This window comes from Capra hircus, chromosome 1 (genome assembly GCF_001704415.2).
Source record: "Capra hircus breed San Clemente chromosome 1, ASM170441v1, whole genome shotgun sequence".
NCBI classification, from domain to species: Eukaryota; Metazoa; Chordata; class Mammalia; order Artiodactyla; family Bovidae; genus Capra; species Capra hircus.
The window spans coordinates 126,271,417-126,297,814 of record NC_030808.1 but is presented as its reverse complement, the minus strand read 5'-3'; the positions used below and the strand labels follow the sequence as shown (position 1 = coordinate 126,297,814).

The 26,398-nt window shown below is 39.8% G+C and overlaps 1 protein-coding gene across 2 annotated transcripts in view; it reads right to left on the bottom strand.

Annotated features, from left to right (window-relative positions):
• GK5 (glycerol kinase 5 (putative)) overlaps positions 1–26,398 on the bottom strand; it is a 77,476-nt gene that overhangs the window by 31,547 nt on the left and 19,531 nt on the right. The window contains exons 4-5 of one of the 2 annotated variants that reach the window (XM_018049623.1): positions 9,654–9,747; positions 4,486–4,617 (exon numbers count right to left, since the gene is read on the bottom strand). In XM_018049623.1, the coding sequence (XP_017905112.1) occupies positions 4,486–4,617; positions 9,654–9,747 (226 nt within the window). The remainder of the gene's footprint in view (positions 1–4,485; positions 4,618–9,653; positions 9,748–26,398) is intronic. The other variant, XM_018049630.1, reaches the window with a different exon arrangement.

Below are 26,398 nucleotides of genomic sequence, written 5' to 3'. Positions count from 1 at the left end.
TCAATTGTAACAAATGCAGCATATTAATAATAGGAAAACTGTATTGGGGGAATATGGAAACTCTGTACTTTCTGCTCAAGGTTTCTGTAAACCTAAAACTCCTCTAAAATTAAAATGTACTAATTTCTTAATGGACAAATGATTTATTCAGCTTGCATATATCTTCTTGAGTCAGTCTGGGTAGTTGTGCATTTCTAAGAAATTTCCCCTTTTATTTAAGTTATCTAATTTGCTCGCATATGCTTGTTCACAGTATTGTCTAATGCTTTTAACTTCAGTGAAGCTGGAATTAATATTCATTCATAATTTTAGTTATCTGGATCTTCTTTTTGTTTTTTTCTTTTTCTTTGTCAGTCTAGCTAATCTTTTCAAACCCACTTTTGATTCTGTTGATTTTTTCAACTGTTTTTCTTTATTTCAACAGTTTTCACTCTAGTCTTTATATTACTTTCCTTCAGCTCGTCTGGGTTTAGTTTGCTCATTTTTTTCCCCAGTATCTTAAGATAGAATATTAGATTTGTTTTAGCATAGTTTCTCTGTGTAATATAGTCTTAATCTATATTTCCTTGTAAACACTATTCTTGCTACATCACATTTTAGTATACTATGTTTTCATTCATTTCAAAATATGTTCTAATTTCTCTTGAGATTTCTTAACAGATTATTTAAATTGCTTTGTTTAATTTCCACATGGTTTTGAACTTCCCAACTTTCTATTACTTATTTCAAATTTCATTCCTTTGTAGTCATAGAAATACTTTGTATACTTTCAAATGCATTTTAAATGCATTGAGACTGTATTATGGTGTAGAATATAGTCTATCCTGGAGAAGCTTCCATACACACTTAAGAAGGATGTATATCCTGTTGTTATTCAGTTCAGTTCAGTTCAGTCGCTCAGTCATGTCCGACTCTTTGTGACCCCATGAATCACAGCATGCCAGGCCTCCCTGTTCATCACCATCTCCCGGAGTTCACCCAGACTCACGTCCATCGAGTCAGTGATGCCATTTAGCCATCTCATCCTCTGTCGACCCCTTCTCCTCTGGCCCCCAATCCCTCCCAGCATCAGAGTCTTTTCCAATGAGTCAACTCTTCACATGAGGTGGCCAAAATACTGGAGTTTCAGCTTTGGCATCATTCCTTCCAAAGAAATCCCAGGGTTGATCTCCTTCAGAATGGACTGGTTGGATCTCCTATCAGTCCAAGGCACTCTCAAGAGTTTTCTCCAACACCACAGTTCAAACGCATCAATTCTTCGGTGCTCAACCTTCTTCACAGTCCAACTCTCACATCCATACATGACCACTGGAAAAACCATAGCCTTGACTAGACGGACCTTAGTCGGCAAAGTAATGTCTCTGCTTTTGAATATACTATCTAGGTTGGTCATAACTTTCCTTTCAAGGAGTAAGTGTCTTTTAATTTCATGGCTGCAATCACCATCTGCAGTGATTTTGGAGCCCCCCCAAATAAAGTCTGACACTGTTTCCACTGTTTCCCCATCTATTTCTCATGAAGTGATGGGACCAGATGCCATGATCTTCGTTTTACTGTTATTAGTTTTCTATAAAAGTCTATTAGGTCTCAATAGTTTCTGCTATTGTTCAAGTTTTCTGTTTCCTTATCGATCTTCTCTCCAGCTGTTCTACCAATTATTGAAGTGGGATACTGACATCTCCGACTACCACTGATGAATTTTTTATTTTCACTTTGGTTCTGCCAATTTTTGTTTCCTGAATTTTATTTTATTTTTTTTAATTTTTAATTTTTATTTATTTATTTTTCTAATTTTTCTAATATGTTTTCTTTTCTTTTTTTTTAATTTTAAAATCTTTAATTCTTACATGTGTTCCCAAACATGAACCCCCCTCCCACCTCCCTCCCCATAACATCTCTCTGGGTTAACCCCATGCACCAGCCCCAAGCATGCTGTATCCTGCGTCAGACATAGACTGGTGATTCAATTCTTACATGATAGTGTACATGTTACAGTGCCATTCTCCCAAATCATCCCACCCTCTCCCTCTCCCTCTGAGTCCAAAAGTCCGTTATACACAGCTGTGTCTTTTTTCCTATCTTGCATACAGGGTCATCTTTGCCATCTTTCTAAATTCCATATATATGTGTTAGTATACTGTACTGGTGTTTTTCTTTCTGGCTTACTTCACTCTGTATAATCAGCTCCAGTTTCATCCATCTCATCAGAACTGATTCAAATGAATTCTTTTTAACGGCTGAGTAATACTCCATTGTGTATATGTACCACAGCTTTCTTATCCATTCATCTGCTGATGGACATCTAGGTTGTTTCCATGTCCTAGCTATTATAAACAGTGCTGCGATGAACATTGGGGTACATGTGTCTCTTTCAATTCTGGTTTCCTCGGTGTGTATGCCCAGCAGTGGGATTGCTGGGTCATAAGGTAGTTCTATTTGCAATTTTTTAAGGAATCTCCACACTGTTCTCCATAGTGGCTGTACTAGTTTGCATTCCCACCAACAGTGTAGGAGGGTTCCCTTTTCTCCACACCCTCTCCAGCATTTATTGCTTGCAGATTTTTGGATCGCAGCCATTCTGACTGGTGTGAAGTGGTACCTCATTGTGGTTTTGATTTGCATTTCGCTAATAATGAGTGATGTTGAGCATCTTTTCATGTGTTTGTTAGCCATCCATATGTCTTCTTTGGAGAAATGTCTATTTAGTTCTTTGGCCCATTTTTTGATTGGGTCGTTTATTTTTCTGGAATTGAGCTGCAGAAGTTGCTTGTATATTTTTGAGATTAGTTGTTTGTCAGTTGCTTCATGTTTCCTGTATTTTAGAACACTGTTATTAGGTGCATACAAGTTTGTAATTATTGTGTATTTGTGATGGATTGACTTATTATTTTAAAATGCTCTTCTTTTTCTTTAGTAAAACTTTTGTTTTTAAAGTCTGTTTTATCTAATATTAGCATAGTCACTTAGCTTATGGTTGCTGTTTGCATGGACATCTTTTCTATCCGTTGACTTTTTTTTTTAATTTAAATTTATTTAATTGGAAGCTAATTACTTTACAATATTGTATTGGTTTTGCCATACATCAACATGAATTGATCCACTGACTTTTTAAAAAAATATTTCACTGAGGTATAGCTGATTCACATTGTTGTATAAATTTCTGCTATATAGCAGAATGATTCAATTATATATATGTATATATATTCTTTTTCATATTTTTCCATTATAGTTTATCACAGAATATTGATTGTAGCTCTGTGTGCTACAGAGTAAGTCCCTGTCATCCTATATATTCTAATTTGCACCAGCTGATCTCAGACTCTCAATCATTCCCTCAACAACTCCCCCTCCCCCTCGGCAATCACAAGACTGTCTTCTGTATGTCTGTGCGTCTGTTCTGTATAGCAGATTCCATCCATTTACTCTTTTATTTAAGTGTCATTTTGACTCATTTACTAGCCTTTTGCATTTTCTTTTTTGGGGAGGGGCATGCTGATCAGGGACTGAACCTGGGCCTCAGAAGTGAAAGCCCAGAACTCACCCTCTAGATCCCAAGGGAACTCCCCATTTAATCTTAACCAATCTGTTTTTTTGGTCTAAAGTATGTCTCCTGTAAGATAGCACACAGCTTGATTTCATTTTTTTAATCTAGTCTAAAATCACAATGACATATCACCACCTACCCATCAAAATGGCTAAAATTAAAGACTGATAATATCAATTATGATGGTAAATGAAATTATAAGCTCTCCCATTCACTGCTGAGGGGTGTGTAAATTGACAAAAACTGTAAAAACGTTTGATATTATCCACTAAAGGTGAAAATATATATATACACCTTTATGCCCTAAAAAATTCCATTCCCATGTATAGATACAATAGAAATACATTTACAGCAATAGAAATACACAGCATTATCCATAATGGCCCCAGACTGGAAATAAAGCAAATGTACATGAACAGAATGGATACACACACCATGGTAAAATCATATGCTGAACACTAAATAGCAATGAGAAGGTAAGAAAATTAATTTACACACAATGGTATATTTCACAAATATAACACTAAGCAAAAGGAGTCAGACACAAAAGAATAAACATTGTATGATTCCATTTACCAAGTTCAAAAATATTCCAGCAAAGAAACCTAAGTGTAGTGCCGAGGAATAAACATGTAAATTACAAACGGAAAGAAACTGTAACACACAGTGCCACCATGTTCTACTTCTTGATTCACGTAGTGTTAAACAGATGTTTGCTCCACAAAGTATCACTGAGTGCTAGGTGCATTTTGGTTCGTTTACTTTTCTATATGTGACATGATTCACCATAAAAATGGTTTAAAGAAATATTGAGTAAAAATTCCTTGTCTTCCATCCCAATGTGGTAGACACAATTTTCCCTCAAATAATCAAATTAATATCCTTATTCCTTCCATTTTTTTTCATCCCCTCAAACACACACACATGTAATCTTTTCTTACCTCAGTCAGGTTCTGCAAAATCCAGGCCAATCTCAAAGAAACATGCTGAGTTGTGAAAGTGAACAAACTGGCCGCTAGAAACTGTTTACTTCTGGTGAAAAAGTGCAGTACTCGGCAGGAACTGTGTATGAGCTATTTGTTTTTTTTTTTAAAAAAAGATATTTTAGGAAAATGTGTTTAATGGCCTTTGATGTTTCTATATCAATTCTATACACATGCAAACAAACTCAACAGCAAACAACTTCTTTAACTCCTTATACAGTGTCCTCAGCACATAAGGAAATCAAGCAAAGCACCCTAAGAGGACAATTTGCAGTCTAAAATATGAAATGTGACACACCTACTATGAATTTCTTTAGAACACTAGAGGCTCAAGTACTTACAAAAACCTTTTAAAAATAACTATTTTCTACCTCTTTACCTATTTTTAATAGGGAAGTAAAGCAAGAGAGTCAAGGGAGAAGGCTATTTTTCTATTAGAAATATATTTTTAATCAACTTAGTATTAATCCAGAAGGGAAGTTTCCCTACAGATTAAGTGTTTAAAATTTGGGATGAATTATTTTATTTAATACTATTTATATTTATCTAATGATTGAAGATTAAATATACAGGCTTTTTTTTTAATACACAGTTTTAAGTTTACTTCTTAGTATGCAAAATCTTAAATTGGAAAAAAAAAGCCTTATACAAAAAACTAGCATTGAGCTTTAAGGTTTGTAAAACATACTAAAAAAAAAACCCAAAACAACAAAATAAACACGTATCCTGCTACCTAATGACAAGGATGCAGATGGATGATTCAACTTCTGAAACTGATGTTTTACAAAAAATTCAATTATAGAGAATCTATTTATCAACCAAACTGAAAGATTTTGGTTCATTTAAAATAGAAATACAAATTTATTTTTCTTCCATTTTTGGCATAAGGCATCAATCAATGAATGTGTAGACTCAGTTCTGTCATTCCAGTTTTGTTCCTCATTTTTTTTTTGAACAACAGACTTCAGCTTTTTTCACCTTTTCTTTCTTTTTGGTGAGAGCATTTAAGTTCTACTCTCTTAGCAAATTTCAGTTATACAATATAGAATTATTAACTGTAGTCATCACATTACACGTTAGATTCCCAGACCTTATTCATCTTATAACCAGAAGTTGTACTCTCCTTTTCATCCTGTTCAGGACTCCGACTTTCCGCACTCCAATCTTCTGCACTTTACATTACTTATTAAATGTAAGACTTTTTAAAAGTATTTAATTATTCTCTTTCTGATATGTTATATGTTAAGAAATGCTTCAAATTGAAGTTCTTCCTCCCCAAGCAACTAGATTTTTCTCTATAAAAACTTAGATTTGGGATCCTTCAGGGATCTTCTGTTAAAATGTAGATACTTTGGTGGCACACAAAAAATATTAAGACTTCTAACACCTGCACTTTTAATCAACATACAAACAATGAACATTTTTGTTCATATACTTAACAACTATTTATTGAGTGCCTTCCGAATCCCAAGAACAGTGCTAAGGCCCTGAGAAAATAGAGCAAACAGGCAGAATCCCCGTCTCCTCGAAATTTACATTCTAGCAGGAAGAGACAGGTAAATAAGTAATCCAATCAATAAATGAGATCATCCAAGAATACAATGGTTCTAAAATGAACCCCTATTTAATATACTACTAAAAAAGAAAAAATGCTATAACTTACATAATCTAAGATATAATTCATGGTTAAAATGACAAAAAAAAATCCCTAATGATTAAAAACGCATCCTATTTAAAAATCATCAGGCTTCCCTGATAGCTCAGTTGGTAAAGAATCTGCCTGCAATACGGGAGACCCCAGTTCAATTCCTGGGTTGGGAAGATCCCCTGGAGAAGGGATAGGCTACCCACTCCAGTATTCTTGGGCTTCCCTTGGGGCTCAGCTAGTAAAGAATCCACCCGCAATGCGGGAGACCTGGGTTCAATCTGGGTTGGGAAGATCCCCTGGAGAAGGGAAAAGCTACCCACTCTAGTATTCTGGTCTGGAGAATCCCATGGACTGTATAGTCTGTGAGGTAGCAAAGAGTCAGACACTACTGAGTGACTTTCACTTTAAAAATCATTCTTTTCAAAATTAGAAAAAATACACATCTTATAACTCATACACTGCTGGTGGAAATGTAAATGGTACAACCACTCTGAAAAAAAAGTACAGCATTTATTTTCTTATAAACAAAACACACAATTACCCTATATTCTAGCAGTCATCCTCTTGGGGTACTTACCTCAGAGAAATGAAAACTTACTCTCGCATAAAACCCCGTAAACAAATGTTCATAACAGCTTTATCGGTAACAGCTCCAAACTCACTCTAGCACAGGTGTCCCTCAACAGGTGGCACATGAATAAAACTCGGCAATAAAGCAGAAAGAAGCACTGATACATGTAACAACCTGTGTTCTCCAGGGAATTATACTAAGCGAAAAATGACCCAGATTAAAAAAGGTTATGCTGCATGATGCCACGTCTCACATTTTTGAAACGAGAAAAATTTGTAATGAAGGACAGATTAGTGGTTGCAACGAGCTAAGGACGGGAGAGTGGGGAGGAACGCAGGAGAGGGGCAGATGTGGTTATAAAAAAGCAGCATGAGGGATCCTTGTAGTGATGAAAGTATTCAGCGCCTTGACTGTGGTGCCAGGTAAATGAACATACGGAAAAAACTATAGAAACTAAAACACATACACCTATAAACAGAGATGAGCAAGAGTAAAGCTGGGAAAATCTGAATAAGATCTATGGAATATATTAATGTTGATATTCTGGTTTAACACTATGCTATAGTTTTGTGAACTGTTACCACTTCAGAGAAACTGTAAAACATATAAGGGATCTCTGTATTATTTCTTACAACTGCATGTGAGTCTACAATTGTCTCAACTAAAACTTCAATTAAGAAATGTGTGTTAGATCTTTGAAGTTTGATGACTATTGTGAAAGAAAGGACAGTAATAAAGACTGGATTGGAGGTGGAGATGCTGCTATAAATAAGACGGCAGAGAAGGGCTCCCACAGAGGAGGGGATGGTGAGCCGGGCCCTGAAGGATGAGAAGAGTCCAGCCATGATGCTGGAGGGGTCCCTTGCAGGTATGAGGGCTTTAGGGTGAGAAAGGGCTTGAGGGCTGGCAAAGCTGGAGCCTAATCCTTGGCAGCTTCAGGGAGAGCAGGGTCTGGAAAGAGGTCAGGGTCAAACTACGATAAGAAGTTAGGCTAAAAGCAAAGAAGAACCTTAGCAGCCATTAGGCACGAATCAGGATAACAGTGAGAAGAAGCGTGGGTGCCTGGAGGAGACATGGTGCCAGAAGATGGCCACCGTGCCTCAATTTCTCCATCACTCTGCCTGGGGGCAGTGGTGGCTAAACTCACGACCTCGGTGCCAACTCTGGCGCATCCTTCCTAAACATTTCCAAGAACCTCCATCACTGCTGTCACCACAAGCATCTGGAAAAGGACAGTTACAGGGTAGGGTTCCTTCAGCAGGACCGGCTCTGCAATTTTATGTGCTAAACTCTTAAGAATCTGTTTGTATGCATTTCTCTGCTAGGAGAGGCCCAAAGGTACATCATAGACATGTTCAGCATCAAGTAGCCAAAGTCCTTTAAATGTTCAGTTTTGTGCCTGATGCCAATTTTATGTCACGACTTGAGATTTGGGGCTTATTCTACAGAAATAAATGTTTTCACAATTTATTTTCAAAGGCACAAACATTTTAAACACTTTAGTGACCAACTTAAGTAAAGTGAAGAAGTGAAGTGAAGTTGCTTAGTCGTGTCTGACTCTGTGACTCCATGGACTGTAGCCTACCAGGCTCCTCCGTCCATGGGATTATTCAGGCAAGAGTACTGGAGTGGCTTGCCATTTCCTTCTCCAGGGGAACTTCCCGACCCAGGGATCGAACTCTGGTCTGCTGCATTGGAGGCAGACACTTAACCGTCTGAGCCACAAGGGGAGCCATCTTAAGGAATGGAATGTCTAATGAATTGACTGATTAAAAACTAAAATTATATGTTAAACTATAACACTGCGCATTATAAACAGTACAATTTTAAAGTATACCAAAGTTCACAACATTTCCTCATAACCCCTTTCAACACCCTTGCTCTGTCTTTCTGTAAACAGCATCGCTGATATTCAGCTTCACAAGCTATTAAGGGAAAATACATTTTTATATATTAAACTAACCAAAAAAAATCAGTGTGGGTGAGATTATGGCAGATATGCTTCATTCATGTATTACTGTCATATTTATAATATGTTGGGTTGGCCAAAAAGTTGGTTTGGTTTTCCCACATGATGTTATGAAAAAGCCAAACAAACTTTTTGGCTGACCCAATATTTGGACTTGCTTTTCATATAAAATTAATGTCTTCAAACACTTATCAAGGAAACCTGATGTTCCAGACACTCCCCTATCCGTTACCTAGGAGGGGCAACCTAGCTGAGAAAGCATTTAACTGTGTGGTATTAGAAGCATTAAAATAATCAGTATTGCATAGCTGGTCTTATAATTAATATTTAGTATAATATAATGTAATAATATTTGGTCTTGATTATAAGACCAAATATTGTAGGTATCACCACATTTGAGGAGCTGGAAAACTGCCTTCCTCTTTGACTCAGTAATCTCACACTTCTGAGTGATATATCGCAACTGCTGCCCCTGTCGTCACCAGCCTTGTCACTGCCTTTCCACGTGCCAGGCATCATGCTGAAAGATTGCGGCAGTCAGGCAGTCAGCTAGTTATCTACCTCAAAATCCATTCTCCACTTTTATAACTATGTCCAGATGATAAAATCTGGACATGGTCTGTACCTATTCTGGACATAGTTGGTATTTTTCCTATTTCTCCAGGAATCAAAATGAATTCTCAGTAACTTATGAACCTCTGGCCCACCCCAAACCTCCTCAGGACTTCATGAAGAGTAGCTGTTAAGCACTTCAACCCACCACACATACTTCAGGGTGACTCCTATCAAATTTCACTAGTATGGGGAGTATGCAGTGTGTATTCTCTTCTTAATGTCCTAAAACATCATCAGTAGATTATATAATTCAGCATACAGCTAAAGAATATATACAGGAAAAACAGTAACATCCAAATCACAGAACATAAGAAAAAGATTACCTTCATTAAAAGAGAACTATTCCAAGATTTTACAAGTTCAGTAGCTCTTAGGTCTTGCCAACTAATGAAGTTGTGGAAATGCTTTCCCGTTTTCCTAAGAAAGATGGAAACAGTATTTTGAGACTCATTATAAATCAGTGACTACACTATATAAAAGATCTGCCGCCACAAGAGAAAACAAATTTAGAGGCCAAACTGTAGTTTCAACATATGATTTAATTAGGTGGGGCTCTGTAAATGTCTCTTCTTTTTGATTTGACAAATTGAGCACACTCTGTAACAATTATGTGATACATAGCATAAAATGTTCAATCAGATTCTATCCAAAAAGCTATCCTTTTTGAAGCACGACAACGCGGGCACTTCCAAAAACAAAGCAAAACTGATGAAACATCTTTAAAGATGCTGATACAACTTTAAAAGCAAGATAAAGAAGCCAATGCTTTTTCCTTTCACTGTACTTATCTTGATAATACACAATCAGATAAAAACTGTACCTACAGGAGTGCTGAAATGTAGCCTTATCCTATTTTATGCTTCTCAACTTTAGGACTGGTTAGCCACTGGCAACCTACTCGGTTTCCCAAAATTTGTCCAAAAAAATAAATAAATTCAACAAACTGGGTCAACACTACAATGAAAGTATAACCCTAAGAAATATAGTAGAAATAAATAGTTTTTCCTTTGAGGCTCCTGCAAATCAATCACTGTCATCCACTCAGCTCCAGCATCCAGCCCTGGCTGGCCTGCTGTCTTTCCTCCAGGAGGAAACATTACACCTGTGTGACTGTGAAAGTGAAAAGTGAAAATGTTAGTCGCTCAGTCATGTCCAACTCTTTGCAACCCCATGGACTGTAGCCCACCAGGCTCCTCTGTCCATGGAATTCTCCAGGCAAGAACACTGGAGTGGGTTGCAATTTGCTTCTCCAAGGGATCTTCCCGCGCCAGGGATTGAACCCAGGTCTCCCGCATTGCAGGCAAACTCTTTACCATGTGGGCCACCAGACCACGTTCAATTCCCAAGACTGTCATTTCCAATGTTTCTTTAGCAGTCCTCACCCAGGGTCACATCCTCAACTTTACCACCTGGAAACATTCTACCACTGGTATTCTATCACTTTGTTATAAACCTGAAACATTGTAAATCAAGTATACTTCAACTGAAAATACAAAATTGCTTAATGAGAGGAAAATTCTCACAGTATAATATTAAAGGAAAAAAATCAGGATTAAAAACATTACATATATTCCAATTCCAACTTGTTAAAAAAAATAAATAAATAAGGCAAATTAACTACCACCCCCCAAAAACACTTAACTTTGTAATATATCAGTAGGCATGTCTTGCTACTGGATTGGCCAAAATGTTTGGGTTTTTCTGTACCATCTTATGGAAAAACCTGAATGAACTTTTTGGTCAACCCAATATCATTTCAGTTCTCTCAGTCTCCCTAAATACCTTCCCTTCCTTTAATCCCTCAAACATTCCCTTTTCTTCCTGAGAACCTCACCTAGGTTTACTTTCCTACTGGGCTTATTTACATGTTCTTCCACTTTACTGGGGGCTTCCCACGTGGCTCTGGGGTAAAGAATCCACCTGCCAATGCAGGAGACACAGGAGATGCGGTTCGATCCCTGGGTCGGGAAGATCCCTAGAGGAGCAAATGGCAACCCACTCCAATATTCTTGCCTGGAAAATTCCATGGACAGAGGAGCCTGGTGGCTACAATCCATAGTGTCACAAAGAGTTGGACAAAAAAGAGTCAGACACAACTTAGCGGCTGAACAACAACAAATCAGTTTAACAACTTGCCTTCACATGATCTCTATCAATTCTTTTATAAAGTGTGGTAAAATATACATAACATAAAGTTTACTATTTTAACCATTTTTAAGTGCACAATACAGTGTGGCATTAATGTTAACATAGCCACTATCTCCAAACACCTGGGCTGTTTCCACCTTCTTGCTACTGTGAATAATGCTGCTATAAACACTGCTGTAAGGTATCTGTTTGAGTCCCTGCTTTCAATTCCTTGTGTACATATCGAGGATTAGAAGTGCTGGGTCATATGGTAATTCTATGTTTAGTTTCTGAGGAACTGCCAGTTTTCCACAATGGCTGCACCATTTGACATTTCAACAACCACTATATAAGAGTTCCAATTTTTCCATATCCTTACCAACACTTGTTATTTTACATTTAAAAACTTATAGCCATCCTGCGGGGTGTGAAGTGGTACCTCATTGTGGTTTTGATTTGCATTTCCCCAACAAGAATTTTTCATGTTCTTATTGACCATTTGAATATTATTCAAATCTTTAACCATTTATAAATTCATAACTGGGTCTAGGTTTTGGTGGTATGGTTGAGCTATAGGAGTTATTTATATATTCTGGATATTAATCCTGTATCAAATATATAATTTGCAATATTTTCTACCATTTTGTGAGTTTTCACTCAAAGTGTCCTTTTCTTTTTTCTGTCTGGTTTTCACTTTTATTAATGGGATCACAGCATTCACCTACACCATGAACAGAGTACTTCTTTTTCCTTGAATGATCCAAATGGTCACCATTATTACTACTACCAATCAGAAAAGTGATTCTCCGTTTGTTTTAGTCCTCAGTCTTAAATGAAATTAGAAGCCAAACACAGCAAGACACACACCTTTCATATTACGTGTTTCAGTTTTCAGAAATCAACTTTAAGATATCAATGGCTATAAACTTTTCAGACACATTTTAAAATCGCAAATTATACACTATGCCAAAATAATTTCAAGACAACTTTATTTCTTATTATTTTGGATTAAATTAAGGTAATTCTGTTCCTATTTTGGAGAAAAAAATTTTTAATTACTCATCATAAACAGATAAAAACATTTTAACAGCATTCTTTGATGCACGAAAGTTTTTAATTTTCAACTTTAAAAAAGTTTTTAAAGTTCAACTTATCTATTTTTTTCATTTGTTAGCTGTGCTTTTGAAGTCATTTAAGAAATCATAATAAATCCACAGTGATGAAGATTTCCTCTACATTTTCTTGTAAGAGTTTTATAGATTTGTATTTTAAATGTATTTATTGATCCATTTTTAGTTTCCTTTTATTTAATGAGTTTTCATTTTTTTAAATCTTTTGGCTGCATGGCATACAGGATTCTAGTTTCCAACCAGACACTGAATTTGTGCCCCTCAGAGTGGGAGTGCCAAGCCCCAACCACAGGGCCACCAGGGAAGCCCCCTGACTTAATTTTTATATTTGGTATATGGTAAGGGTCTCACTTCATTCTTTCGCATGCGGATGTCCAGTTTTCTCAGTATCCTTTGTTGAAAAGACTCTTTTTTCCCCATCGCCTGGTCATGGCTCCCTAATTTCTATGGATTGCCATAACAAAGTATCACAAACAGGGTGGCTAAAAGAATAGCAATTTATCGTCTCCCAGTTCTGGAGGCTAGAAGTCCAAAGTTATGGTGTCAGTAGGGCCATGCTCCCTCTGGAAGCCGTAAGAGAGTCTGCCCTCAGCTACCCCGAGTTTCCGGTAGCGTGCAATAGTCACTCAGTCACAGTCGACTCCTTCCGACCCCATGGACTTCCGACCGACCCCAGAATCCTCTGTCCATGGAATTTTCCAGCCCAGAATACTGGAGTGGGTAGCCACTCCCATCTCCAGGGGACCTTCCCAATCCAGGGATTCGGGGGTTTGCAGCAATCTCTGGCATCCCCTGGCTCAGTGCCACATCACTCCTATCCTCCTTCTTCACATGGTGGTGTCCCTGTGTCTGCCTCTCATGAGGAAATTGGTCACATCTGATGAAGAGTTCACCCTACTGCATTATGACCTCATCCTAATTAAATAACTGCATTTGCAATGCCCTATTTCCAAAAGTGACTGCCAAGGCACTATTGTTGCTTTTATTGGGCTATTCCCCCAAATCTCTCCCACTTTTATGTGTAAGATTACTGAATCAAAGAGTAAGACAATTTTCCAGCTCCTTAAATATGGCAAAACTTGCTATATTTGATCTTGTAACCAGTACTGCATGGTGATTGTTCTAATAACTTTTGATGCCACACAGTCAAATGCCTTCTCAGTTAGGGTGTCCCTACCAGGTGGTGCATGGAGGAGTGTAGAGCATCAGTTTTCCTTGATAAGTATCTGGACGTGTCAATTTGATACGAAGCAAGCATGAATATGCTTTATTGACTATGCCAAAGCCTTTGACTGTGTGGATCACAATAAACTGTGGAAAATTCTGAAAGAGATGGGAATACCACACCACTTGACCTGCCTCTGAGAAACCTATATGCAGGTCAGGAAGCAACAGTTAGAACTGAACATGGAACAACAGACTAGTTCCAAATAGAAAAAGAAGTACGTCAAGGCTGTATATTGTAACCCTGCTTATTTAACTTATATGCAGAGTACATCATGAGAAACGCTGGGCTGGAAGCAGTACAGGTTGGAATCAAGATTAACAGGAGAAATATCAATAACCTCAGATACGCAGATGACACCACCCTTATGGCAGAAAGTGAAGAGGAACTAAAAAGCCTCTTGAGGAAAGTGAAAGAGGAGAGTGAAAAAGTTGGCTTAAAGCTCAACATTCAGAAAACGAAGATCATGGCATCTGGTCCCATCACTTCATGGCAAATAGATGGGGAAACAGTGGAAACAGTGTCAGACTTTATTTTTCTGGGCTCCAAAATCACTGCAGATGGTGACTGCAGCCATGAAATTAAAAGACGCTTACTCCTTGGAAGGAAAGTTATGGCACGGGGATGATCCAGAGAGATGATATGGGGTGGGAGGTGGGATGGGGGTTCAGGATTGGGAACTCATGTACACCCGTGGTGGATTCATGTCAATGTATGGCAAAACCAATACAGTATTGTAAAGTAAAATAAAGTAAAAATAGAAATTTTAAAAAAAAGGAAAGTTATGACCAACCTAGATAGCATATTCAAAAGCAGAGACATTACTCTGCCAACAAAGGTCCGTGTAGTCAAGGCTATGGTTTTTCCAGTGGTCATGTATGGATATGAAAGTTGGACTGTGAAGAAGCCTGAGCACTGAAGAATTGATGCTTTTGAACTGTGGTGTTGGAGAAGACGCTTGAGAGTCCCTTGGACTGCAAGGAGATCCAACCAGTCCATTCTAAAGGAAATCAGTCCTGGACGTTCTTTGGAAGGACTGATGCTAAAGTTGAAACTCCAATACTTTGGCCACCTCATTCGAAGAGTTGACTCACTGGAAAGGACTCTGATGCTGGGAGGGATTGGGGGCAGGAGAAGGGGATGACAGAGGATGAGATGGCTGAAGGCATCACTGACTCGATGGACATGAGTCTGGGTGAACTCCGGGAGCTGGTGATGGACAGGGAGGCCTGGCGTGCTGCGATTCATGGGGTTGCAAAGAGTTGGACATGACTGAGCGACTGAAGTGAACTGAACTGAAGTGAAGCATGAATATATTGTAGAATATGACAGCAATGCATGAGTGAAACAAATTTGCCATAATCTCACCCACACTGATTTTTTTGTTAGTTTAATATATAAAAATACATCTTGCTTTAATAACTTGTGAGGCTGAATACAGAGAGGCTGTTTACAGGAAAGGCAGAACAAGGGAGTTGAAAGCGGTTTTAAGAAAAGGCATGAATTCTGAACTGTATGGTTTTATACTGTTTGTAACGTGTAATTTTATATCTTCATATATAATTTCAATTTGTAAAAGATAAATCTATCCAACATTGCTTATATCAAATAGTTTTTAACTCAGGTCAGTGAGATTCTTCTCTTTTATATTTTTAAAGTTTATTTAGTTATGTATGTGTTTATTTCGCTGTGTTGGTCTTAGTTGCAGCATGTGGTGTCTTCACTGCATCATACAGATCTTTCCTTACTGCACGTGGGCTCAGTAGTTGTGGCACTAGGGCTTAGTTGCCCCGAGGCATGTGGGATCTTAATTCCCCAACCAGAGATAGAATCCACGTCCCCTGCTTTGGCAGGCAGATTCTTAACTACCGGACCACCAGGGAGGTCCCTCCGTGAGATACTTTAAATTTTCATTCTTTTGAAAATAAATGTGGTAGCTCTAGGAATCTGTTCTTGCCACTCCTTGGTTATTGCCAATTCTTTCTTAACCGAGAGCTGCAGCTATCAGTTTGTGACTTTTCCACACTGGTTTTGCACCCTGAGTATTCCTTGCTATGTGTGGTCACTGATGTTTCTGAAGCTTCTGTTATCTTTCCTGTGTGATCAGCTAGTGATCTGACACACAGTTTCTAAAATGTGAGGCCCCCAAATCCCAAAAGAGGTACTGGCCCTTTAAAATCTTCCAAGAGATGTGCCCAAGGAAGCCACTGTAGCCGAGAGCGCCAGAGCCTAGGTAGGCATCTGTGCCAGTTCTGCAGGGCATTGCAAAATCCACCGGAGTATATAGGCCCGATTTTTTGAAGTTCAGTTTGAATTGGAGGATAATTGGTTTACAAGGTTGTGTTGGTTTCTGCTGAACAACAATGTGAACAAGCCGTAAGTATACACGTACCTCCTCTCTCTAGAGCCTCCCTCCCATCTAGCCCCCCATCCCACCCCTCTAGCTTGTCACAAAGCACTGATCTGAGCTCCCTGTGCTATCCAGCAGCTTCCCACTAGCTATTTCACACATGATAGTATGCATATGCGCCAACGCTCCTCTCAATTTGTCCCACCTTCTTCCCCCACTGTGTCCACACAGCTGTTCCCTACATCTGTGTCTCTATTCCCGCCCTGCAAGTAGGTTCATCAGTACCAGTTTTCTAGACTCCATGGGTAGGCATTAGTTTTTAATTAATTTTTAATCATAAAAATATATGATATTTGTTTTTCTCTTTCTGACTTACTTCACTCTATTCAATAGGTTCTGCATGTGTGACATGCTAAGTCTCTTCAGTCATGTCCGACTCTTTGTGACCCTATGGATTGTAGCCCACCAGGCTCCTCTGTCCACGGGATTTTTCCAGGCAAGAATACTGGAGAGGGTTGCCAAGCCCTCTGCCAGGGGATCTTCCTGACCCAGGGATCAAACCTGTGTCTCTAATGTCTCCCGCACTGGCACGCAGGTTCTTTATCACTAGAGCAGCTAGGAGCCCCAAATCTTTGTGGGACAAGATTCCCATGACCTGCCCTGGCACCTGCCCTCAGTCCTGAAGGCAGTAGGGCTGAAGAATGGAGCTGGTGGCACATGCTGTCTCTTCCCCAAGGACAGGGGTCTCCACCTTCATCCCAGCAGTCTGCAAGTTAATACCAGGAAGAGTCAGGCTGCAGAGTTGTGCAAGAGCTTGTTCCAATCTTTCCCAATCAGCAGTTGCTGTGGTGGAGGGACCAATCTCCACAGCTTCCCACTCCACTATTGTGGTGATGTCACTCTCTACCCCTGGACTTTCAAGGTACCTACCTACCTTTTCAATACCTAACCTGAGACCACTCTTTCTTCTGGGTTCACTTTCAATGTCAGAACCGCTGAGAGAAGCTGGAAAAAATCATATAGCCTTGTTAATTGGTACGAGCCCCTACTTATGAGATATAAACTCATCTCCTTCCTCAGAGTCACAAAAACTGAAAGTCTTTCTCGTATCAATAATCAGTTTCCTCTCATTCACTCTCAACTGCTAACTGCCACTGCTGCTAAGTCGCTTCAGTCGTGTCTGACTCTGTGCGACCCCATAGACGGCAGCCCACTAGGCTCCTCCGTCCCTGGGATTCTCCAGGCAAGAACACTGGAGTGGGTTGCCATTTCCTTCTCCAATGCATGAAAGTGAAAAGTCAAAGTGAAGTCGCTCAGTCGTGTCCGACTCCTAGCGACCCCATGGACTGCAGCCTACCAGGCTCCTCTTTCCATGGGATTTTCCAGGCAAGAGTACTGGAGTGGGGTGCCATTGCCTTCTCTGATTCACCCTCAAGGGCCCATCTAAATGTTCACCAGATTTCTCAAGCCCTAGGCCACCACTGGCTTCTTGTTTCTCAAAGGAAGTCAGGACACTGGGAAGGACCTTCCTCCACTCCCCACAGCTCCACCAGCTACACCGTCAGCCATTCATGGATCTCTCTCTTGGTCCAGAGGAGAAGCTTTCTTTCTCCAAGTCTAAGCCTGGTACCTCCATTTGGACTCTCGGTATCCATGCTTTCCTCTTCTACTACTTCATTTCACAAACATTCCTCAGCTGTCTTCTCTAAATATGCTTCAATCTCCCCATTTTTGACCAAATCCAAAATTCCTGATGCAGGATGCCTCCCCAGCCAGCTAAGCCCTTGGTGTTTCCTCATCACCTCCCACTATCTCAACTACATACAATTCGAATGCAGTTTAGATTCCCAATCATTCACGAATATTATATTCACCATGGCCACTAATATATTCCTTTCTATTTTTTTGGCAGTGTGGCTTGTGAGATCTTAGTTCCCCAGTTCAGTTCAGTCCCTCAGTCATGTCCGACTCTTTGCGACCCCATACACCACAGCAGGCCAGGCCTCCCTGTCCATAACCAACTCCTGGAGGCCACTCAAACCCATATCCATTGAGTCGGTGATGCCATCCAACCATCTTATCCTCTGTCGTCCCCTTCTCCTCCTGCCCTCAATCTTTCCCAGCATCAGGGTCTTTTCAAATGAGTCAGCTCTTCGCATCAGGTGGCCAAAGTACTGGAGTTTCAGCTTCAACATCAGTCCTTCCAATGAACACTCACGACTGATCTCCTTTAGGATGGACTGGTCAGATCTCTTTGCAGTCCAAGGGACTCTCAAGAGTCTTCTCCAATACCACAGTTCAAAAGCATCAATTCTTCAGCACTCAGCTTTCTTTATAGTCCAACTCTCATATCCATACATGACTACTGGAAAAACCATAGCCTTGACTAGACGGACCTTTGTTGGCAACGTAATGTCTCTGCTTTTTAATATGCTGTCTAGGTTGGTGAACTCTGGGAGTTGGTGATGGACAGGGAGGCCTGGCGTGCTGGCATTCATGGGGTCGCAAAGAATCGGACACAACTGAGCGACTGAACTGAACTGAACTAGGTTGGTCGTAACCTTCCTTCCAAGGAGTAAGTGTCTTTTAATTTCATGGCTGCAGTCACCATCTGCAGTGATTTTGGAGCCCCAAAACATAAAGTCTGACACTGTTTCCACTGTTTCCCCATCTATTTCCCATGAAGTGATGGGACCACATGCCATGATCTTTGTTTTCTAAATGTTGAGCTTTAAGCCAACTTTTTCACTCTCCTCTTTCACTTTCCTCAAGAGGCTTTTTAGTTCCTCTTCACTTTCTGCCATAAGGGTGGTGTCATCTGCATATCTGAGGTTATTGATATTTTTCCCGGCAATCTTGATTCCAGCCTATGCTTCTCCCAGCCCAGTGTTTCTCATGATGTACTCTGCATATAAGTTAAATAAGCAGGGTGACAATATACAGCCTTGACGTACTCCTTTTCCTATTTGGAATCAGTCTGTTGTTCCATGTCCAGTTCTAACTGTTGCTTCCTGACCTGCAACCAGGGATTAAACCCATATCCTTAGCAGTGAAAGTGCAGAGTCCTAATCACTGGACCGCCAGGAAATTCCCCCTAATGTATTCTAATTCCCAGATTTACAGGATCCTTTTCCATCATCTGATTGACCTTTCTGCAACACTGGCTTCAGATGATCACTTCCTCTTTCCTGGAACAGTCCCTTTCCTGTTTCCATGGTGCCACTGCACTGTTTCTCCTCCTGCCTTTCTAAGCATGTCTCTTGAGTTTTCTCTGCAGATTTTTCTTCCATTGACTGCCAGGTACAAGCTGGTGTTTGCTGAGGGCTACATCTGGAGTCTCTTTCTCTCTCTAACTAGCTGCTCTCCCGGAAATCTGACCCACACTCATGAACTCTCCCAATTCTCATCTCTAGGTCCAGTCTTTCACTTAAGTTCTATCCCCTCACAAATAAATAACTGCCTTCCTCCTGTCTCCCAAGACTGGACTTCCCTGGTGGTTCAGTGGTTAGGACTCCATGCTTCCGATGCAGGGGGCACAGGTTCAATCCCTGGTTGGGGAAGTTCTGCATGTCTTGCAGTGCAGCTAAAACAAAATACACATTTCTCACGCCGTCTCAAATGCAACACGTCTAACCAGACCTGCCACTCCTCTCCCTCCGGTGTGTCACACCTGAGCTAACGGAATCTTTCTGCTGCTACTGCCAAAAACTTGGGCAGGGAAGGTTCATCCTAAGTCCTCAAAGAGATCCCTTAAATCCCGGGAGCTTACATTCTAGTGAGGGTTGAAAAACAAATGAGTTAATAAATAAAACACATTATTTCATACAGTGAATATGCTTTGAAAACACTGGCATGGTAAAGGAACAGAGTAATTGGGGGTGAGGTGATTTTTTGATATGAGATCAAAGACCTGAATAAGCAATAGCCTTCAAAGAGACTTCTTATTCTCAGCCTTACTGACCTCGAATCCACTGTTCTTGCTACTTGAGAGAGTGGCACTGAAATATATACATTATCATGTTTAAAACAAATAGTTACTGGGAAGTTGCTATATAACACAAGGAGCTCAGCCTGATGCTCTGTGACAACCAAGAGGGGTGGGGGGGACACTCAAGACACAGGGGATACACACACACATACACATACACACACACACACACACACGCACACACACACACTATGGCTGATTCTCATTTTTATATGGCAGAAACCAACACAACATTGTTAAGCAATTACCCTGCAATTAAAAACAAAATGTATTCTTTCTAGGAAATTCCCTGGTGGTCCAGTGGTTAGGACTCTGCGTTTCCACTGCCAAGGGCATGGATTTGATCCCTGGACAGGGAACTAGGAACCTATAAGCTGCATAGAATGGCCAAAAAGTAAAAAAAAAAAAAAGTTAGAAAAAGAATATTCTTTCAAAATATAAAATTGGTAACATTACTCTCCGGCCTAACAGCTTTTGATAGTTTCCCACTGCTTATAAGGGGCAAACTCTCTACCATAGCCAATGGCTTTCTCTGGTCCAGAGCCCTGCCTTCCTCTCCAGGTTCATCTCAGTCAAAGCCCTGAGAGACTACATATGCCAGGTGCTGTTCTAGGTGTGAGGGACCCAGGCAGGACATGACAGACAAAAGTCCCAATACTCATGGAACTTCTTTTATGACAGAGATATAATTTTTAAAAAATGTAAATAAGTAAATAAAGTTTTTAGATATGAAGTGATTTTAGATATGAAAATTTTTAGTGATGAACAATATGAAAAAAATATAATAGTCAAGTTATAGGGAGGCATTAGGTTGGTGCAAAAGTTAACTGTGGTTTTTGCCATTTGATATTGGAATACATTCTACATAAATGTGGTTATGTTATATATCATTTTTATGTGCATTTCTCACTTATTTTTTTGCTAATGACTTATCACTTTCTGTTTATTTTATATTTATTTTAGACTGATGAAATGCTGTTAGACAAAAAGGAAATTCTAGAGATTTTCTTGAGTTCAAAATGGGTCGTAAAGCAGTGGAGACAACTCACAACATCAACAACACATTTGGCCCAGAAACTGCTAAAGAATGTACCATGCAGTGGTGGTTCAGGAAGTTTTGCAAAGGAGACGAGAGCCTTGAAGATGCAGAGCACAGAGGCTGGCCATTGGAAGTTGACAACAGACAAATTGAGAGCAAACTTCGAAGCTGAGCCTTGTACAACTACATGAGATGCTGCCAAAGAACTCAATGTTGAACTTTCTAAGGTTGTTCAGCATTTGAAACAAATTTGAAAGGTGAAAAAGCTCAGTAAGTGGGTGCCTTGTGAGCTGACTGAAAAAAAGAATCATCCTTTTGAAGTGTCATTTTTTCTTATTCTATGCAACAACAACAAACTATTTCTCTATCAGATCGTGTGATGCAAAGGGGATTGTATATGTCAACTGGCTATGACCAGCTCAGTGGCTGGACCAAGAAGCTCCAAAGAACTTCCCATAGCCAAATCAAACTTGCACCAAACAAAGGTCATGGTCACTGGTGGTCTTCTGCCCGTATGAACCACTACAGCTTTCCACATCCTGGAGAAACCATTACATCTGCGAAGTATGTTCAACAAATCAATGGGATGCACCAAAAACTATAATGCCTGCAGCCAGGATTGGCCAACAGAAAGGACCAATGGCACACTGTACAACCAACACTTCAAAAGTTGAACAAACTGGGCTTCATATTCATCTGAATATTCATCCTTCATATTCACCTGATCTCTTGCCAACTGACTACCACTTCTTCAAGCACCTTGATAACTTTTTGCAGAAAAAACACTTCCATGACCAGCATGATGCAGAAAATGCTTTCCAAGAGTTCATCAAATCCCGAAGCACAGCTTTTCATGCTATAGGAATAAACAAACTTACTTCTCATTGGCAAATAAGTGTTGACTATGATGATTCCTATTTTGATTAATGTGTTTGAGCCTAGTTATAATAATTTAAAATTCACAGTCCGAAACCATAATTACATTTGCACCAACCTAATAAAACAGTCAAGGAAGGTTCCTTGGAAATGCTCTTTGAGGTGAGGTCCAAGTGAAAAGAAAGGTAATTTCTTGGGTAAGACAGCTGTAGGGAGGGGGAGGAGCAGGTGCAAAGCCTGCAGCTAGGAAAGTGTTCAAGAAACATCAGCAGGCTGATGCGGTTGTAGCACGTGTTTCAACATTCACTTAGCAGTGACTTAGGTTTGGTTTCACTCTATCTGTGGAGAAATGGAGGGAAAGCAGAAAAGGCAATATTGTGAACTAACTGCCCAGTATACTATTCTGTGGCTGTAAATATATTTTGTACCATAAATAATTAGTGAGAACCATTAACATAAGTAGCAAGTGCCACAATAAAAGATGTATGTGGTGCTGGAGGAACACAGAGCAATTTCAATACTTGTATCACCAGAGTATACATTCCTAGAGTGCTGCTGTTCTGATTCATCTTTATATTCAATCCAGTAGTCAGCACAATGCTTTACTTTCAAGGAGCCAGTTACTGAGTGAACTGCAACGCAACGACTCATGGTTTATATTACTAACTGGCACATACCTGTTTATATTACTAATTGGCACACACCCTGGTCCGAGGTTAGTTGGTAGAAGCTTCTCTGAGAGACAGTGACAGAAGAAAGAAAACAACTCAGGATTTTTTTTTTTTCGAACAATCAAAATGGAAGAGATAGTTACAGTTGTTTTAGAAAACAGGCTAACCACAAACACTGATCAAATATAATGAAAAAATGTTTAACCTGAAGCATATGAAGAAGACAAGGACTGAAAAAAAAATAAAAAGGTCACAAATGAGTTTCCTGGCATCTGAAGGGGGGAAAAATGAGGAGGAAAAAAATAAAAAGAACGTTCAAAGTTTTAGACTTCCTAACATCAATTCTAAGAAGAACAATGTTTCTATGGCCACAACAGAATGCACTATGGACACAGGGGGGAAAACAATGAGCTGTGAAGAGGATGAGGCGCTGGTTGTGAGTGGAATGAACAACAGGTGGTTCCACAGGGTCAAACCTGCCTCTTTTTTTCCTCTCAAAAATGAAAGAGAACTTCCTGTTGGCTCAGGGCTGGGCCCATTGCTATGTTGTGTCTCAGCTGTTTGTTGGGGAAGTATAGAACCTGCCAGCATTATACGCACCATGGCTCATGGGAACCAGGGAACAGAATAAAACTCCATTATTTTAAGGAATTATAAAAGATGCAGGATGTGGGAGAGGGAGAGGGTGGGATGATTTGGGAGAATGGCATTGAAAGATGTATAATATCATATATGAAACGAATTACCAGTCCAGGTTCGATGCGTGATACAGGATGCTTGGGGCTGGTGACCTGGGATGACCCAGAGGGATGGTACGGGGAGGACGGAGGGAGGGGGTTCAGGATGGGGAACACGTGTATACCCGTGGCAGATTCATGTTGATGTATAGCAAAACCAATAGAATATTGTAAAGTAATTAGCCTCCAATAAAAATAAAGAAATTTATATTAAAAAATATTTTGTAAGATGAAAGATGAGGATTGAATTTTACTGAAAAAATATATCATGATATTTCAAAAACAAAAACAAAAATGCAGGAAGCCTTATGTGTCTGGGTTTTGGGGGAAAATATCCAGTGTTTCAGTTCCCACAAAGTTTTCAAAACTCATAAAAGAATACAGATATCTCACAAAAAGACAGCAAAGAAGAAAATCCACAACTAACTGCTTTAGGAAAACAATACAACAGCAGCCCCAGTAAGGGAAATGAACTGTCTTGGAATCTGACTCTATTTCCCCAGAAGTGAGGCAGTATGGTTCTACTGCTGCATGAAATCTTTGCCTCCAACTAGGGTAAACTTGCTGCCACAAACGACCTTGCTTTGCAGGTTCTGATGAAAGCAATCTCTATGGCCAATAATCCAATTACCAAATCCAACTAAACGTGACACTTGCAATTAGCTATCCCTAGGAACACTCTCCTGCCCCCACTTCCACACCATCTACTTCACCAGTTTGCCTAGGTCCTGAATTGCCAGCATTGACATCCTGATTCCCTTTAAATTGGGGGGTCGGTGGGACTTCCCTGGTGTTTCAGGGGTTAAGACTCCACATTTCCACTGCACGGGGCCTAGGTTTGATCCTGGTCCTAGAACTAATATCCTGCATGCCACTCAGTGTGTCCAAAAATAAATTTAAAAATCAGTTAGGGGGTTGAGAAGGGGGGAGAAACTCACTGTACAAATCCTCAGCCTTCTTCTCTTCTATCCATATAATCTCTACCAGAGAACACACGTAATTCTCCACACTTCATCTACATCAGTGGTTCTCAACTGGGAGTTTTCTGTCTCCCAGGCACATTTGGTAACGTGTAGAGACATTTTTAGCTGGGAAACTTAGGAAGCAGGGTGCTAATGGTATCTAATGGGTAGAGGCCAGGGAGGTTGCTAAACACCCTACGATGCCCAAGATGTCCCCCAAGAACAAAGATTTATCTGGCCTAAAATGGCAATAGTGCCACTGGTTAGAAACACTGATCCCCACAGAAGACTTGAATTCACTTACTCCTTCTTCTGACTAATGTACTAACTTGTGTCCAAGACACTAGGTGGAGAGTCGGGGTGAGGAGGAGGGTATGGGGCAACCGCAGATGCAGGCATCAACCTGTAATACAGATTATGCTCTGAAAGAAAGAGTATCTATCAGGAGGAAATGCACCACCTGTCTGGGGGAAATTCACATCCCAAATCAAACACTTGATCGTGTTTCCTTCCACTCACCCTCATCACCACCTAGCTCATTCCCTCTTATATTCTCTACAATTTCTGTCATGTCCTCCCAAAGATCAAAAGCAGTAATACCGGAAAAATTTTTAAATTAAACAATTTTTTCCTGAAGTATATGTGACTTGCAATGTTATATTAGTTTCAGGTAGATAACACATTAATTCAATATTTTTATAGAATAAAATCCATAGAAAGATATTTATCAAATATAGTCTCTATACCCTGTGCTGCACTTAACATCCTTGTAACTTGGTATTTTTTAACTGGTATTTTGTAACTCTTAAATCTCCTTCACTTAATTTTGGCTGACCCCTCCCACCTCTCCCCTCTGGTAACCACTAGTTTATTCTCTGTATTGGTGAGCCTGTTTCTACCTCGTTACATTTGTTCATTTGTTTGCATATTTGATTCATTTGTTCTGGATAGTAAGTGAAAACACAGTACTTGTCCTTCTCTAGCTTATTTCACCAAGCATAATACATTATATTGTATAATTTTACATGAACAGTTCTCTATGCATATTTGCTGTTGTTCAGTCACTAAGCTGTGTCCACCTCTTTGCGACCCCATGGACTGCAGCATGCCAGGCTCCTCTGTCCTCCACTCTCTCCTGGAGTTTGCACAAATTCATGTTTATTGAGTCAGTGTTATCTAGCCATCTCATCCTCTGCTGCCCCCTTCTCCTTTTGCCTTCAATCTTTCTCAACATCAGAGTCTTTTCCAATGAGTCAGCATTTCACATCAGGTGGCCAAAGGACTGGCGCTCCAGCTTTGGAATTAGTCCTTCCAATAAATATTCAAAGTTGATTGATATATTATAACTTATTTATCCTTACATCTGCTAGCGGACATTTAGGGTGCTTCCATGTCTTGGCCACTGTAAATAATGCTGCCATAAGCACTGAGGTGACTATCTTTTCAAATCAGTGTTTTCGTTAGATAAATACCCAGAAGTGGGACTGCTGAATCATATTCGCTGTTGTTGTTGTTCCATTGCTAAGCTGTGTCCTACTCTTTGTGACCCCATGGACTGTAGCCCACCAGGCTTCTCCACCCGTGGGAAATCATAAGCAAGAATATATTGGAAGTGGTTGCCATTTCCTTCTCCAGGGGACATTTCTCCAGGGATTGAACCCACATCTCTTGCTTGGCAGGTGGACTCTTTACCACTGTACTATCTGGGAAGTCTGCTGAATCATACGGTAGTTCTTAATATTCTTTTTAGTTCTTAATTTTTAAAGAACTTCCATCCTGATTTCCATAGTGGCTGCACCAATTTACATTCTCACCAACAGTACACAACGGTTCCCTTTTCTCCACAGCATTGCCAACATTTGTTACTTTTTATCTTTTTGATAACAGTCATTCTAATACATGTGAAGTGACATCTTGTGATTTTGAATTGCATTTCCCTGATAGGTGATGTTGAGCATCTTTT